The sequence below is a fragment of the Oryctolagus cuniculus genome, chromosome 16 (genome assembly GCF_051225735.1).
Source record: "Oryctolagus cuniculus isolate XC-2025 breed Fujian yellow rabbit chromosome 16, ASM5122573v1, whole genome shotgun sequence".
In the NCBI taxonomy this organism is placed as follows: Eukaryota; Metazoa; Chordata; class Mammalia; order Lagomorpha; family Leporidae; genus Oryctolagus; species Oryctolagus cuniculus.
The window spans coordinates 9,402,689-9,418,116 of NC_142882.1; the positions used below are offsets into that span (position 1 = coordinate 9,402,689).

The following is a 15,428-nucleotide window of genomic DNA, read 5'->3' on the forward strand; positions in this document are numbered from 1 at the left end:
ATGTTTTTTACTGGAATTAAAAATTTTTCTTATTAATATAAAGATAACAGATAAATTATTTCCAAGTTATGTCCATGTTGTAGCATGTGTCTATAGTGTATTTAGCTGAAAAAATCTTAATATCATGGTTTCTTTTTGGCATCATAATACCTCTGGTTGCTCATAATTGGATGGGAATATTATGAGTATGTTTTTTAATTTTCTAGGTAATATTTGTAGAATTGGCTTTATCTCTAACTGAAATGTTTAGGAAAAATAAGCAGTGAAAATTCCATATATTTTCTTTAGTTTCCAGGGTTTGGATTCTGGAATTAATCTTACTTTGTCATCAAATTTTCTTTTTTAAGAAATGATTTCTTGGCCGGCACTGCGGCTCACTAGGCTAATCCTCTGCCTTGCGGCGCCGGCACACTGGGTTCTAGTCCTGGTTGGGGCGCCGGATTCTGTCCCGGTAGCCCCTCTTCCAGGCCAGCTCTCTGCTGTGGCCCAGGAGTGCAGTGGAGGATGGCCCAAGTGCTTGGGCCCTGAACCCCATGGGAGACCAGGATAAGTACCTGGCTCCTGCCATCGGATCAGCATGGTGCGCTGGCCGTGGTGGCCATTGGAGGGTGAACCAACGGCAAAGGAAGACCTTTCTCTCTCTCTCTCTCTCTCACTGTCTGCCTGTCCAAAAAAAAAAATGATTTCTTTATTGAATTTTTTGTAATCATCTAGTAGTACTTTTTAAAGTGTATAGGGGAGTATTTAACACATGTGTACAGTGTAAACTTATAGTATGTAAATTGCATTAGGTAATATGTAAATGATTGCATTGAGCTTTGTAAGTGGAATCAGAAGAAAATAATTTCTTATGTTTTATGAGATTTTCTTCAAGTGTCTATGAGTCTTATGAAAATTGGTTAGAGGCTTCTTCATTTTACTATCTGCTTTAAAATCTATAAATCTTCCATATAAACTGAAAACCTTGTTAATTAAAGCATTTATGGAAAAGTAACAGAATTTGGATTTTTTTTTTCCTTTTTAGTTCCCACATATGAGGACAAATAGAATTTGTCTTTCTGTCTCTGGCTTATTTTGCTTAACATGATATCTTCTTTTTCCATTCATTTTATTTCAAACGACAGGATTTCACTCTTTTTAGTTGGTGAATAGTATTCCATTGCATGTATTTACCACATTTTCTTCATTTAACTGATGATAGATTCTTGGCTGATTCTATCTTTTATTTATTGTGAGTAGTGCTGCAATAAACTTGATTCAGTCTTTTGATTCAGTGATTTTATGTCTTTAGGATCTATCTACAGTAGTGGGATTGCTATGTATATTGTAGTTCTATTTATAGTTTCTTTTTCTTTTTTTGAAGATTTTATTTATTTTTGGAAACTAGAGTTACAGTGAAGCAGAGGCAAAGAGAGAAAGGAGAGGTCTTCCATCCACTCGTTCACTCCCCCAAAATAGCCATAGCTGGGCTGATTTGAAGCCAGAGGCGAGGAGCTTCTTCTAGGTTTCCCAGGCAGGTGCAGGGGCCCAAGCACTTGAGCCATCTTCCACTGCTTTCCCAGGCCACAGCAGAGAGATGGATCAGAAGTGGAACAGCTGGGACTACAATTGGTGCCCATATGCAATTTTTGGGCACTTTGCCTATTAAGCCATAGCACTGACCCCCTATTTCTAGTTTCTAAAGAGAAATCCAAACTGTAGTCTATAGTGGCTGTATGAACAGACATTCCCTCAAACAGTGCTCTTGCACGACAACAACTCTCCTTGTACAACATCCTTGACAGTACTTGTTACCTGTTTTTTAGTATTTGTTTCTTTCCATCTTTTGGATAGTAGCCATTCTGATAAGGTTTGAGTGATATTTTATTGTGGTTTTCATTTGTATTTCTTTGATGGCTAATGATATTGAGCATTTAAATTTTTTGGCCATTTGTATTTCTTTTGAGAATTGTCTCTTCAGGTCCTTTGCTCATTTTCTAATTAAATTGGTTATTTTTTTTTGTGTTGTTGAGTTTTTAAAGTTTCTGATAACTCTTGCATATGAATCCATTGTGAGATAAGTAGCTTGTAAATATTTTCTCCCATTTTTTGAAGTCTCTTTGCTGTATTGGTTGTTTCCTTTGCTGGGAAGAAACTTTTGAGTTTGACATAATCTCATATGTCTGATTTTGCTGTGATTGCCAAGAAATCATTGCCTACATTAATGTCTTTTTAAAAAATATTTATTTATTTATTTGAAAGAGTTACACAAAGAGAAGGAGAGGCAGAGAGAGAGAGAGAGAGAGAGAGAGAGGTCTTCTATCCGCTGGTTCATTCCCCAGATGGCCACAATGGCTCGGGAGCTGAGCCTATCCAAAGCCAGGAACCAGGAGCTTCTTCCAGGGTTTGCGGGTGCAGGGGCCCAAGTGCTTGGGCCATCTTTCACTGTTTTCCCAGACCATAGCAGAGAGCTGGATTGGAAGTGGAGCAGCCGGGTCTCGAACCGGTGCCCATATGGGATGCTGGCACTGCAGGCGGCAGCTTTACCTGCTATGCCACAGCACTGGTCCCTACACTAATGTCTTGAAGTGTTCCCCTTGTGTTTTCCTCTAACAGTTTCATAGTTGCATGTGTTACATTGAGGACTTTGATTCATCTTGAGTTGGTCTTACATACGGAGAGAGGGAGAGGGATCTAATTTCTACGCACATTCGACATATGTATGTCCTGTTTTTCCAACACCATTTATTGACATGAAATTGATTTAATAAACATAGTTGGTTCCCAAAAACTTATTAACAAGTAAGGTTGTTTTTTTCTAAAAAATTAAACTGTCGCGTCCCTCGACCAGCAAGGAAGACACGACCCGAACTCTTCTTCCAGCAGTTTATTCAGGAACCTCTTTCAAACTTCTAATCCCGCGCCCTTTTTTCTCCCCTCCCTCTTATAGCCATCCGCGCATCAATCAAAAGCGGCCAAGTGGCAAGCATTGATTGGTACAGCAACGCGGAAGCCGGAAGGGAGCTCAAACATCTCCTTATTAGGAGATGTTTGTTTCTCACCAGTCCTTCCGGGGGAAAGGAGCCGGCGCCATCTTTAGGGCGCCGTGCAATGGCTCCCCACAGTTCCCCCTTTTTGTTTTAGAACTAGGCATCTAAGGATTACAGGAGAAGGTAGGGGTCTGTCCCCCACTGCCAGACATCCACCTGGAACAGCATCCTTTTCGCGGGGGTGGGATCTGGGATGCCAACCCACATGCAGACAGACTTGCCTTCCAGAGAACGTAATGGCTCGTTCTCTCTGCAGTGCTTTGCCTCGCACCCTGCACCCATGCCTAGCATTCAAGGAAGGCCAGCCATGCTTGCGGCAGTTGTCCAGCCTCAAGGGCATAAAAGGCTTGAGCTATCATGGCCAATTCCCGCCAATGAGCTGTCCTCATCCTGCACAAATACCACAGGCAAAATAACACAACAAGTAACAGCAACCCGTCAAAGCTCCAAGTCCTGCCCACTCCTTCAGGTTGGAGACAGCTGGATCTGGGATGACAGTCCAGATGCGAAGGAGACATCCACACGCGTGGAGTTGATGGTGACCACGGCAAGGCGCAGTTGCTCCAAGGTGTAGTCAAATTCCGCGGACCAATTCGGCATCGGCTTTGGGAATACTGATAGAATCCCCCATCTCTGCTCCGCCAGTGTCCGCTGCATTTGAGGCAGAAGTATCAAAAGCAACAGCAGGATTCTCCTCGTGGCAGACCCGCCTGACCGCTCGCTCCGGAACCCACACCGGGTCATGTTGATCCTGTGGAAAAACACAAACAGCACCTCGTGCCCATGCCAGCACGGGATCAGGGCCACGCCACTGGCCCGTCAAGAGATCTTTCCATTTTACCAACCCTCTACTTGGGTTTCCTTGTTGCTGATGCCTGTCCGCGGCTGAGTGCCCATGCACATCCAAATTTAAAAAATTAATTGTAAGTAAGACTAAGGCAATTCTCTCTCTCGGGGTGCGGCTATAGCCAACTCCCCCTTTTTGTTTTAAAAGATATTCTTTCAGTGTGCGGTGTGCTCGCTCAATTATGCCCTGGCCCTGAGGATTGTATGGCAATCCATGGACAAGTTGAACCTCCATTTTTTGGCAATAGGTGGTAAAGGTTTGAGATGTATAGGCCGGGCCATTATCAGTTTTTAGCACCTGGGGTTTCCCCCAGGCGGCCCATGCATCCAGACAATGAGCAATCACCTGACGTGTAGATTCACCACTGAGGGGAGAGGCATACATAATGCCTGAGCACGTGTCCACTGAGACATGAACATATTTCAATTTCCCAAATTCCGATACATGGGTCACATCCATCTGCCATACTCTCCCAGGCAGTAACCCTCTAGGGTTTACGCCAACACTGGGTTGCGCACGAGTAACAGCACAGTCAGCGCAATCAAGTACAATCTGTCTGGCATCTGCGCGGGAAAGATGAAATTTCTGCTGCAAAGCGCGCGCGTTGACATGAAAAGATTGATGGAAAGCTTTAGCAGCCTCTGCAGAAGTAGTAAAAAAGATGAATTCCTGTCTAGTACACAGATCTACTCGCGCATTGCCTTCACATAAAGGACCAGGCATGCCTGTGTGGGCTCTAATATGCTGAGCAAAAAAGGGATTTTTCCGTGACCAAAGCAACTGTTGGGCTATATGTAATAGGGATGCAATTGGGCTAGAAGGTTTAATCGGCCCTGCAGTTTCCAATATCTTTAATGCGTTCACCACATATAAGGAATCTGACAACAAATTAAAGGCAAAAGAGCACTGCTTAAGGACCTCAATAACTATTTTTAATTCCACAACTTGAGGTGAGCCTGGCTGAAACTGATGAAATACCGGGTCATTACCCTCTACCATATAAACCCCACAGCCTGTTTTTGACCCATCCGTAAATATATTTGGAGCACCTAGTAATGGCTCAGCGGCTGTAATTTTTGGAAATACTACCGGATGTTCTTTAAAGAATTGTAACAATGGACTTTTTGGTAAATGATTGTCTATAAAGCCTGGGAACCCACAGCGAAACACTGCCCAATCATCTAAAAGAGCACATAGGACGTTGACTTGTTTGGCATCATAAGGAACAATCACTTCACACGGCAATTTTCCAAAATATTGTAAACATTGTTGCAAACCTTCCAGTGCTAGCTTTGCCACCGCTGCCGGATAATACTCAATAGACTTGGCTGGAGAGCTCCTTGGATGTATCCATAAAAGCGGACCTTCCTGCCATACTAGCCCTGTAGGTTGGCTAAGCGTTGGGAGAATGCACAATGACAATGGCAGATTTTCATTCATTCTGCATAAGAATGCCTCCTGTAATTTCTTTTCTACCTTCTCTAGGGCCTCCCTGGCCTCCGGAGTTAAGCACGGCGGTGAGTCCAATGCCGAATCACCACGCAAAATGACATAAAGTGGCTTAAGTTCATAATTGGGAAGATTCAAATAACCCCTAACCCAATTTATATCTCCTAATAATCTCTGAAAATCATTTAAAGTCTTTAAACTATCTTTGCGCAATTCCACCTTTTGAGGAACAATTTGAGTACTAGTTATGCGGGATCCCAGATAAGTTGCAATGCTTCCTTTTTGAACCTTTTCAGGGGCAATAAATAACTTCTTACTTTCTAACAACTGAATCAAATATGCAAAGCCATCATCTAATACGAATTCGTCTTTTGCTGCTAAGAGGATGTCATCCATGTAATGGATGCATTTTAGGGAAGAAAATCTCTTACGTAAAGGCCCAATCGCTTGACCCACGAATAGCTGACACATTGTGGGGCTGTTAGCCATGCCCTGTGGAAGCACAACCCATTCATACCTCTGGTCAGGCTGCTCATGATTGCACGCCGGCAAGGTAAAGGCAAACCTTTCACAATCCTTTGTATGTAGGGGTATGGAGAAGAAACAGTCTTTAATATCTATTATTATTATGGGCCATCCCTGTGGAAGTGTAGATAGAAGAGGCAGCCCACGTTGCACAGGCCCCATGACCTGCATCTGCATATTAATAACTCTCAAGTCATGTAGCAACCGCCACTTCCCAGATTTCTTTTTTATTACAAAAATAGGAGTATTCCAAGGCGATACAGAGGGTCTAATGTGTCCTAAATTCAATTGTTCTTGAATCAATTGCTGCGCTGCGACCAATTTGTCTGAGGACAGAGGCCACTGAGGAACCCACACTGGGTCCTCGTGCTTCCAAGTAATGGGAATACCTTCCTCAGCGGCCCCTATGAAAAACCCAGCCCTTGGTGAGGAGGCCTCTGCACTACTTCAGTGGGCTCATTTCTTCCTTGTAAGAATTTTCCTATTCCATAATTCGGATGGTGTCCCATATCCTTCATCAATTTTTGAGAAACACGGGAGTATTCATTACTTAATTTATAGTTCATGTCTTTCAAAAGGTCTCGGCCCCATAAAGAGATAGGTAAATCCAAAACATAAGGTTGCACCGTGCCTGAATGTCCCTCTGCATCCTCCCAGCGCAGCATTACTGCGCTCATCTCAGGAGTTTCTGAATATCCCAGTCCCCGAAGGGATTGTGAGGATGCCTGCTTAGGCCACTTTGGAGGCCAATCCTTGGAGGCGATGATACTACGGTCTGCACCTGTGTCTAGTAGGCCGAGAATGTCCTTTCCATTTATTTTTATCTTTAAGGTTGGTCTCTGGTCTAGTTCTAAAGACAAGAAGGTACAATCTACGCCTGTGGATCCAAAGCCTTCACTTCCTCGTTGTTTCTTTGATGCACTGAACTGCAAATGCTTGCTAGGAAGGATTACAAGTTGTGCAATCCTGTCTCCTGGATTAATAGCTGTTATACCTCTAGGGGACTCAACCATGATTTTCACCATGCCAGTATAATCCGAATCTATGACTCCTGGATGAATTATGAGACCTTTCAAGGTAGAGGATGAATGTCCCAACAACAATCCCACTGTCCCTTCCTCTAGGGGTCCCTGAAAGTCTGACTCAATGGCTTGCACTCCCATTTTTGGTGTCAGTATGAGTCTGGTGGTGGCACAGAGGTCCAGGCCTGCAGAGCCTGCAGTGGCTCTCCGTGGTCTCTGGGATGTCTGAAGCTGGGCCACTGACTTTGCCTCCCCTGCTGTTGGTCCTGATGGGTGCCCTGATGCTGACTCTCAAATGCCCCATATATTTGCGGGCCCTGGGGACGAGGGCCCCGCTGCCCGTTTTTTGGACGCGCCCCACCATTGCCAGAAACAAGGACGTTGCCGTCAATGTCCTTTACCGAGCGGCATTCATTGGCCCAGTGCTTTCCCTTCCTGCATTTTGGACAAATTCCTGGTCCTTCCTGTCTTTGTTCTTTGCCTCTTCCCCTTTGCGGACATTGCCGCTTCATATGTCCCATTTTTCCACAGCTGAAACATGCTCCAGCGTTCCCTGATCCCCTATTGCCCTTCGTGATTTGAAGGACTGCTGCAGCAAGGCCAGTGTTGGATAGCGGCCCTCCTATTTCCCTGCATTGTTTTATCCATACCTGAAGCCCTTTGCTCTTCCATGGTGTTATAGCAGCTCTGCATTCCTTAGTGCACTGCTCAAAAACCAACTGTTCTATCAGCGGCATGGCGCGATCTGGATCTCCAAAAATCCTACCCGCAGCTTCCACCAGGCGCGCTGCAAAGTCTGAAAACGGCTCGGTGGTTCCCTGTGTAATCTTTGTCAAATTCCCACTTACCTCTCCTCTGTTGGGTATAGACTTCCAAGCCTTGATGGCTATCTTGTTAACTTGTTCATACACTGCATGTGGGTAACCTGTCTGCTGGTTAGCAAATCTCCCTATGCCTAGCAGCATATCTCTGTCCCAATGCTGATTCCCTGCCGCTGCATTTTCTGCCGCTTGTTCATTGGCAAAGTCAATCAGGAAAGCTCTGAAGTCTAAGTATTGTCCTGGTGACAATGCAGCACGAGCCAACCCGCTCCAGTCATTTGGAGTCATGCAGTATCTTTGAAGATTTTCTACTTGAGCCAGCGTGAATGAGCCGCTGATGCCATAGGCTCTTACTGACTCCGCTAGTGATTTGATTATCTTTATGTCGAGGGGTTCCTCGTACCTCTGCCCTTGCGGATCTTGAAAGACAGGATAGGCACTTAACAACTCCGCACCAACCTGTTTCCAGACTCCCAGACAGAAAGTCCGCCCTCTTTCTTGCGCGGATACAGGCTCATACTGAGGAGGAGAGGCTTCAGGCTCCTCCCCTAAGTTCCCCTTGAAAGTACCATGCTTAAGTTCCTTTTTTCCTTTTAATTGCAATTTCCTCATTTGCCGATTTAATTCCCGTACTTGCTTTATATCAGACTCTTTGTTATCGCCACACTCTTCAGACTCACTGCTGCTTTCTGAGCTACTTTCTGCACTAGAACTACTTACTAAGGAGGGGCTGCGCAACTCGGAAAGATTGGGGTACAGTTTTTTCCTAGTTCTTTTCCGACTCTCCTTCAAAGTTTTCCCTTTTTCTCTGGCAGCTCTCTCGGAGCGCTCTTCCTGAAGCTCCTCCAAGGCAGCTTGACCGCTCAGAATAGCTTCACTACACTGCTCATCCTCGAGGCATGCTCGCACTAACTTCCATATTGGTCTCACTCCCCCTTCAAGATTACCCTGTTCAAATGCAAAATCCAAATCCCTGCCTAGTTTGTCCCATGAAGGGATAGTAAGGCTTCCCGAAACCCCATACCAGGGTGCAATGGTATCGCAGTTACATAAAAACCTATGCAACGTACTAGGCTTAAGTTTCAAACCGTTTTCCCGAAGCAGCGCATTCAGCGCCAGAAAAATTTCATGGGACTGTGAATTACCCATCGTCAAAAATTGCGCTCCTTCCCTGGCCACGGGTCAGAGCTCCTTCTGCTTTTGTCGCAGAACTTCCTCTGCTTTAATCGCAGAACTACCCTCCCGCTATTATCGCAGGACTGCCCGCTCTTATCGCGGATCCCCACCTTATTTTCCCGGGGGACTTACCAGCGCTGCCCTGACTGCAGGAAGTTCTGAGTTTGCGTTCGAGATGTTCCCCGTACGGGCCACCAGTTGTCGCGTCCCTCGACCAGCAAGGAAGACACGACCCGAACTCTTCTTCCAGCAGTTTATTCAGGAACCTCTTTCAAACTTCTAATCCCGCACCCTTTTTTCTCCCCTCCCTCTTATAGCCATCCGCGCACCAATCAAAAGCGGCCAAGTGGCAAGCATTGATTGGTACAGCAACGCGGAAGCCGGAAGGGAGCTCAAACATCTCCTTATTAGGAGATGTTTGTTTCTCACCAGTCCTTCCGGGGGAAAGGAGCCGGCGCCATCTTTAGGGCGCCGTGCAATGGCTCCCCACATTAAACAATTTTTAATATATTTTTATTTATATAAAGAGAACAAATGTCATATATACACTTTTTAAAAAAGATTATTTATTTGAAAGGAGGAGTTGCAGAGAGGCAGAGGCAGAGAGAGAGATCTTCCGTCTGCTGGTCCACTCCCCAAATGGCTGGAGCTGAGTTGATCCAAAGCCAAGAGCCAGGAGCTTCTTCCAAGTCTTCCATGTGGGAGAAGAGAGCTGGATTGGAAGTGGAGCAGTCAGGACTCAAACTGGCACCCATATGGGATGCCGGCACTGCAGGCTGTAGCTTTATGCCACAATGCCAACTCCCACATATGTGGTTTTAAGAGCATAATGGGGGCCCGGTGCTGTGGCCATTGAGATCACTTGGGAATGAACCAGCAGAATGGAAGAACTCTCTCTTTCTCTGGCTCTGCCTCTCTCTGTAATTCTGTCTTTCAAATAAATAAAAATAATTCTTTTTATTTTTATTTTTTTATTTTTATTTTTTTATTTTTTTGACAGGCAGAGTGGACAGTGAGAGAGAGAGACAGAGAGAAAGGTCTTCCTTTGCCGTTGGTTCACCCTCCAATGGCCGCCGCGGCCGGTGCACTGCGGCCGGCGCACCGTGCTGATCTGATGGCAGGAGCCAGGAGCCAGGTGCTTTTCCTGGTCTCCCATGGGGTGCAGGGCCCAAGCACCTGGGCCATCCTCCACTGCACTCCCTGGCCACAGCAGAGAGCTGGCCTGGAAGAGGGGCAACCGGGACAGAATCTGGCGCCCCAACCGGGACTAGAACCCGGTGTGCCGGCGCTGCTAGGCGGAGGATTAGCCTAGTGAACCGCGGCGCCGGCCAAAAATAATTCTTTTAAAAAAAGAGCATAATGGTACTTCCTACCCTACCTTCCCTCCCACCCTACTCTTCCTCCTCCTTGAAAGGCAGAGTGACACAGAGAGATGGAGAGACATGGAGAATAAGAGATCTTTTATTTGCTGGTTCACTCCCCAAATGGCAGCAGTGGCTGAGGATGGGTTAGGCTGAAGCCTGGTATTTGGAATTCTGGTTTTCCCACATGGTGGCATGGGCCCAAGTACTTGGGTCATCTTCTACTGCCTTCCCAGGTAAATCAGCAAGATGGTAAATAAGATCAGAACAGCTGGGACTCAAACCATTGCTCTGATGAGGGATGCTGGTATGTCAGATGGTGGCTTAAGTGGCTGTACCACAATTCCAGGTCCAATAAGGAATGGTTCAAAAAATGTTGAAAGTATGAATGGATTGTAAAAAGCTAACAAAAATAGGGACCAATTCTAAGGAAAGAAGAAAAAATGAATTTGTAATGAGAAAATAGAACATTAAATCTTTGAGAAACAACATGTGATAATTATTTTTAAATCCATGAACTCATATTTTTGGTTAGGTATTTAGAAAAAGTTGAGGATGTTAAAGTATTAAAGCTGAAATGATAAAGAATTATTTATTACTGAGATAAACATGTAAGAAAACTGAATGAACAGCTTAATATCTATGACAATAAATTAGAAGTCATGAATCCACTTTGTAAATTAACATTTATTAAATAAAAAAAGAAGTCATGAATCAAATGCTCATTTTTCCAGGAAAATATGATTGAACAGAACTACTTTCCTAAGATTTGATATATTAGAGAAGAAATTGTGCAAACTGTTCACACCAAATGCCTCAGGTAGCTAAAGAGGCTTAACTTTTGTTTGACCAGCTGAATAAACCTTAACTTTGGTTATTCAACTAGACTATGAATATTTAAGTGAACATTTGTTTCTGCTTAGGATAGAAATGAGAGTCCATGGTGGATGCATCAAGATTTTCTAAATATTCATGGAGGTTAATGCATATACTAATTCGTGTCCCTACAGGACACCTTGCTGTCTCATCAATTCATTGGTGTGTCATGCATTTATAGGACCTTAGAAAAGACAAATCAGTCTGGTTAACAGCTGTATCACTCAGCATAATGTCACCTCACCCCACTCACCCTGCAAACCTCTCTCAGTGATTTGGACACTGTTACATAACAGTGAAAGAAGAGCTGTTCCAAGATCTTCCACTACCCTGGTAACCTCAGTCACCCCAGCTTCATGAGCAAGTGCAGGAGAACCACTGAATGACAGCCTGGGTCTGACAGTACTTCAGGATATTGTTAAGGAGCTCCCTAAATTACATGATCTGACTCCTCTCTAAAATGCTGCTCCTGTCTTTTAGTAGTTGCAGAAGAACTTCTGATAATTTCTGGTGTTTCATTTTGCCATCCACAGGATCAGTAAGGTTCCTCCACCTTTCCCCCAGTCTGTCCTTGGGTTTCCAAATCTACAGTGCCTTGTCTAGTGATCAGTTCACCTTGTGGAATACTCTGTATTGGTGGTCTGGAAAGCATTGAGTTATCTCCAACTACAGCTGCCAGGCACAAGAGAAATCTGTTACCATAATAGCTGGAACCACAGTAGTATTTTCTGCTTAAATAGGAACCCATTTGGATCTCTTCAAAAGCCCACAGGTAAATGTGTTGTGAATTCTGGAGAAATCTTTGATTCTCCCCAAAACCATTCTCTCATATCTGATGAGAGGGAAGTGTGGATGTAGACTACACAATTTCCATGGTTTGAAACATATCCCAAGGAATTTTCCTGGGTTGTGAGATTTTTGATAGTGGGCATGAGAAGGAAGATGCAATCAGCACTGGATGTGCAGAACCTCCAACAAGATTCCTGTCCAGAGCCAGTGTGTACTTCCTCTAAACACTGAGAATGTTGGCTGCTGACTGTTCACAGCTCTGTATAAAGGAAATGTCCATAATAGAGGGACTGCCCTCTATTATGGTGGGTAAAGCTGCAGTGGCATCCCATATGGGTGCTGGTTTGAGTCCTGGCTGCTCCACTTCTGATCCAGCTCTCTGCAGTAGAAGATGGCGCAAGAGCTTGGTCCCCTGAACTCACATGGGAGACCTGGAAGAAGCTGCTGGCTCCTGGCTTTGGATTGGCACAGCTCCAACTGTTGCGGCCAATTGGGGAGTGAACCAGCAGATGGAAGACCTCTCTCTCTCTCTGCCTCTCCTTCTCTCTCTGTGTAACTCTAACTTCCAAATAAAGAAATAAATCTGTAAAAAAAGAAACTAGATAGTAATGGAGCAAGGAAGTGAAAGATCTGTAAGCTGAAAACTGTAAAATCTTAATAGACAAATTGTAGAACAACAAATAAATATAAAGAAATCCCATGTTCATGGACTGGAAGGACTAATAGTGTTAAAATGTACATAATACTGGTCGGCACCGTGGCTCAATAGGCTAATCCTCCACCTGTGGCGCTGGCACACTGGGTTCTAGTCCCGGTTGGGGTGCTGGATTCTGTCCCGGTTGCCCCTCTTCCAGGCCAGCTCTCTGCTGTGGCCAGGGAGTGCAGTGGAGGATGGCCCAAGTCCTTGGGCCCTGCACATGCATGGGAGACCAGGAGAAGTACCTGGCTCCTGGCTTCGGATCAGCGTGGTGCGCTGGCTGCAGCGTGCCAGCCATGGTGGCCATTGGAGGGTGAACTACCGGCAAGGGAAGACCTTTCTCTCTGTCTCTCTCACTATCCACTCTGCCTGTCAAAAAAATGTACATAATACTGAAAGCCATAAAGTGATGTAGTGCAATCCTGACAAAATTCCTATGTCATTTTTCACAGAAGTAGAGAAGAACCAAGGTTACCAAGGCTGGGAGTTTGGAGACCCAGGGAGATATTGGTCAAAGGAATCAGAATTTCAGTTAGACAAGACCAGTGAGTTCAAGTAATGTCTTGCATGTCATAGGAAAACAGGGACACCATTTTGTCCACTTGCAAAGTGCTTAGTAGACTTTAAGTGCAGTCAACATATACAAATGAGAAGCATGTGAAGTAAAATACATGGTAAATACTTGGATGGAGCTAACTGCAATGTATATAGATATCAAATTGAATCATTTCCTTGGAAGCAAAATCTATACAATTTAAAGTAATCCATTAAAAACATGCAAGAAAATTCTGTTGAGGATGTTTTCTCTGAAAAGTGAGGGAAAATAAGTGTGATGAGGAAGTCAGTGTTTGGAGCAGAGCATAGTTCCTTTCATTTGTCACATGGAAACCATGTAATGCTGACGGGGCTTCCAGAATTTTGAATGGGGAGAGCATCAGTGAAGTGGGAAACTGGATTAATAGTGTGCAGAGGTACATGTGGGAGTGAACTTGTACCCTTTTCTGGATATGCCTACACATTTACAATCACGAAGCCCATTTTTTTGCAGACTTGAGAGTGATATTAGTTAGATACAGCACTGAAGAGACTGGGTGGGGAGCACAGAGTCATCAGTGATGAATATCAGCCCTTGACTTCTTTCCAGTGCATATGTGGAATGATGCAACTGGTTTTTTTGTTGATCCCAGCACCAACTCTTTCTGAAATTGCCAAACACACCAAGAAGTGCACTGGAGTAACAGTTAGCCCTTTGTGCACTGTCCAGTCATTCAGTGGTCCCCAGTGCCTTGTTGGACCATGATGAAATCACACAAGGAGGAGAGGAATGAGAGTCCAAAACATGTTTTTCAAATGTGTTTTCCCCCAGAATGGAGGGTGACAGGTGCAGGGCCCCAGGGCAGGGTGATCCCTTGAGTTCCTGTATGGGACACAGTGAAGCAATGAAAAGGTTGAGCTGCAAGTGCTGGGCTGATCACATGGACACCAAAGGCAATGTCTCACTGCATGTCTCACTTCCTTAGAAATGACTCCCTCTAGTTGCTAGTTGTGCCCCTTTCTGACTCACTAGATAGGCACACAGCAATACTGGGAATCAGCTGTGCCCTCTACAGAGAGCAGTTCTCTGCAGGGGATTGAGCCTGCCGACTCCTGCCAGCTCCTTGTTCCCCTGATCTCAGCTGATATTCAGGACTTTGTTTCTGCATTGTGAAAACCCTGGCAAGATGTTGTCTATGAGCCTTCTTTGCCTACTCTTGCATACTGTACACACTTCACAGGGCATGACTCACAGGGAATGCCATTTTTACCTTAAACCAAGTATCAACCAAGATGGAGACCTGCTTCTGGGTGGCTTTTTCCCTCTCTACTACCCAGGACAAGAAAGCGAATTGGCCCAAATGTCTTTTTTATTCAGACCCCAGTATAAAAGTTCTGTGTCTTGGTAAGTTCAAGATTGTGCATATGCATTAAGTGTGGTTATGATTGAATGTGAGTGTATGTCACTATGTCTGTGTTTAATCCTTTCTGAGAATGCTGGAAGGTATGCAGAAAGTGGCAGAAATGCCAATAAAGAAGGGCACAGATTCCCTCCCTTTTTGTTCCTTCCATGCCTTCCTATTCATTTTTCTATTTGCTTCTTAGTCCTTCAGGGACAGAGCAGTGACATCAACATCTCTGTGCCCACTCCATTGTCTTAGATCTCTCAGAAGCAGCCCTGAGCATCTTGGAATGAGTCATAATGTTGGGACTCCAGATCCCATCCTACCTGCTTGCATGGAGTGAGCACAGGTGTCCTGAGACACTGAGACCCTGGTCTGGGGTCAACGTTAGGATTAAGGGATCACTCTGAGTGTCAGTGCTGACAAGAGCATTGTTGAAATGTACCCGATAGTGAGTCCATGTGTGTCAGAGATGTGCCAGCATAACAGATAGTGTCTCACCACTTGTCAATAACTGAGCCCCAACAGACTGCAGGCATTAAGTCCCTGAAAGTCATAAGGAGAAAGGGGTTTATCTTTTGCAGTTCTTTTGCTTGGATCCTGAAGATACTTCTTCAGGAACCACACAGAAACTTCATTAATTCTGGGCTTGACGCACCTGAGCAGCATGTGTTTTAGTAACTGTTAACATTAATGTGTGGTGAGGATTAGAAACAGACATCCTGTCTCTGCACCCTTGGTGGTGGTGACAGTGGAGTGTGCTTCTGACTCACTGCAGAGAACCATATGCTCATGTGTTCAGAAGAGGGTGAGGCGGAGAGATGTTGGTTTAAATGGTGTGTGTTGGTGCTTGTCAGTGCCTTTTGGAATTTAATGCTTATCAGTTCAGCAGGTTGCCA

The 15,428-nt window shown here is 44.8% G+C and overlaps 2 protein-coding genes across 2 annotated transcripts; both read right to left on the minus strand.

Moving 5' to 3' along the window:
- Positions 1 to 6,254: 6,254 nt before the first annotated feature.
- On the minus strand, positions 6,255 to 6,875 carry LOC149121461 (endogenous retrovirus group K member 7 Pro protein-like). Its single transcript, XM_089315511.1, has one exon. The coding sequence runs from the start codon at positions 6,873 to 6,875 to the stop codon at positions 6,255 to 6,257; it is 621 nt and encodes a 206-aa protein (XP_089171637.1).
- A 146-nt stretch (positions 6,876 to 7,021) lies between these two features.
- LOC149121462 (endogenous retrovirus group K member 10 Gag polyprotein-like) lies at positions 7,022 to 7,981 on the minus strand. The gene has a single exon (XM_089315512.1). The coding sequence runs from the start codon at positions 7,979 to 7,981 to the stop codon at positions 7,022 to 7,024; it is 960 nt and encodes a 319-aa protein (XP_089171638.1).
- Between the last annotated feature and the right edge of the window lie 7,447 nt (positions 7,982 to 15,428).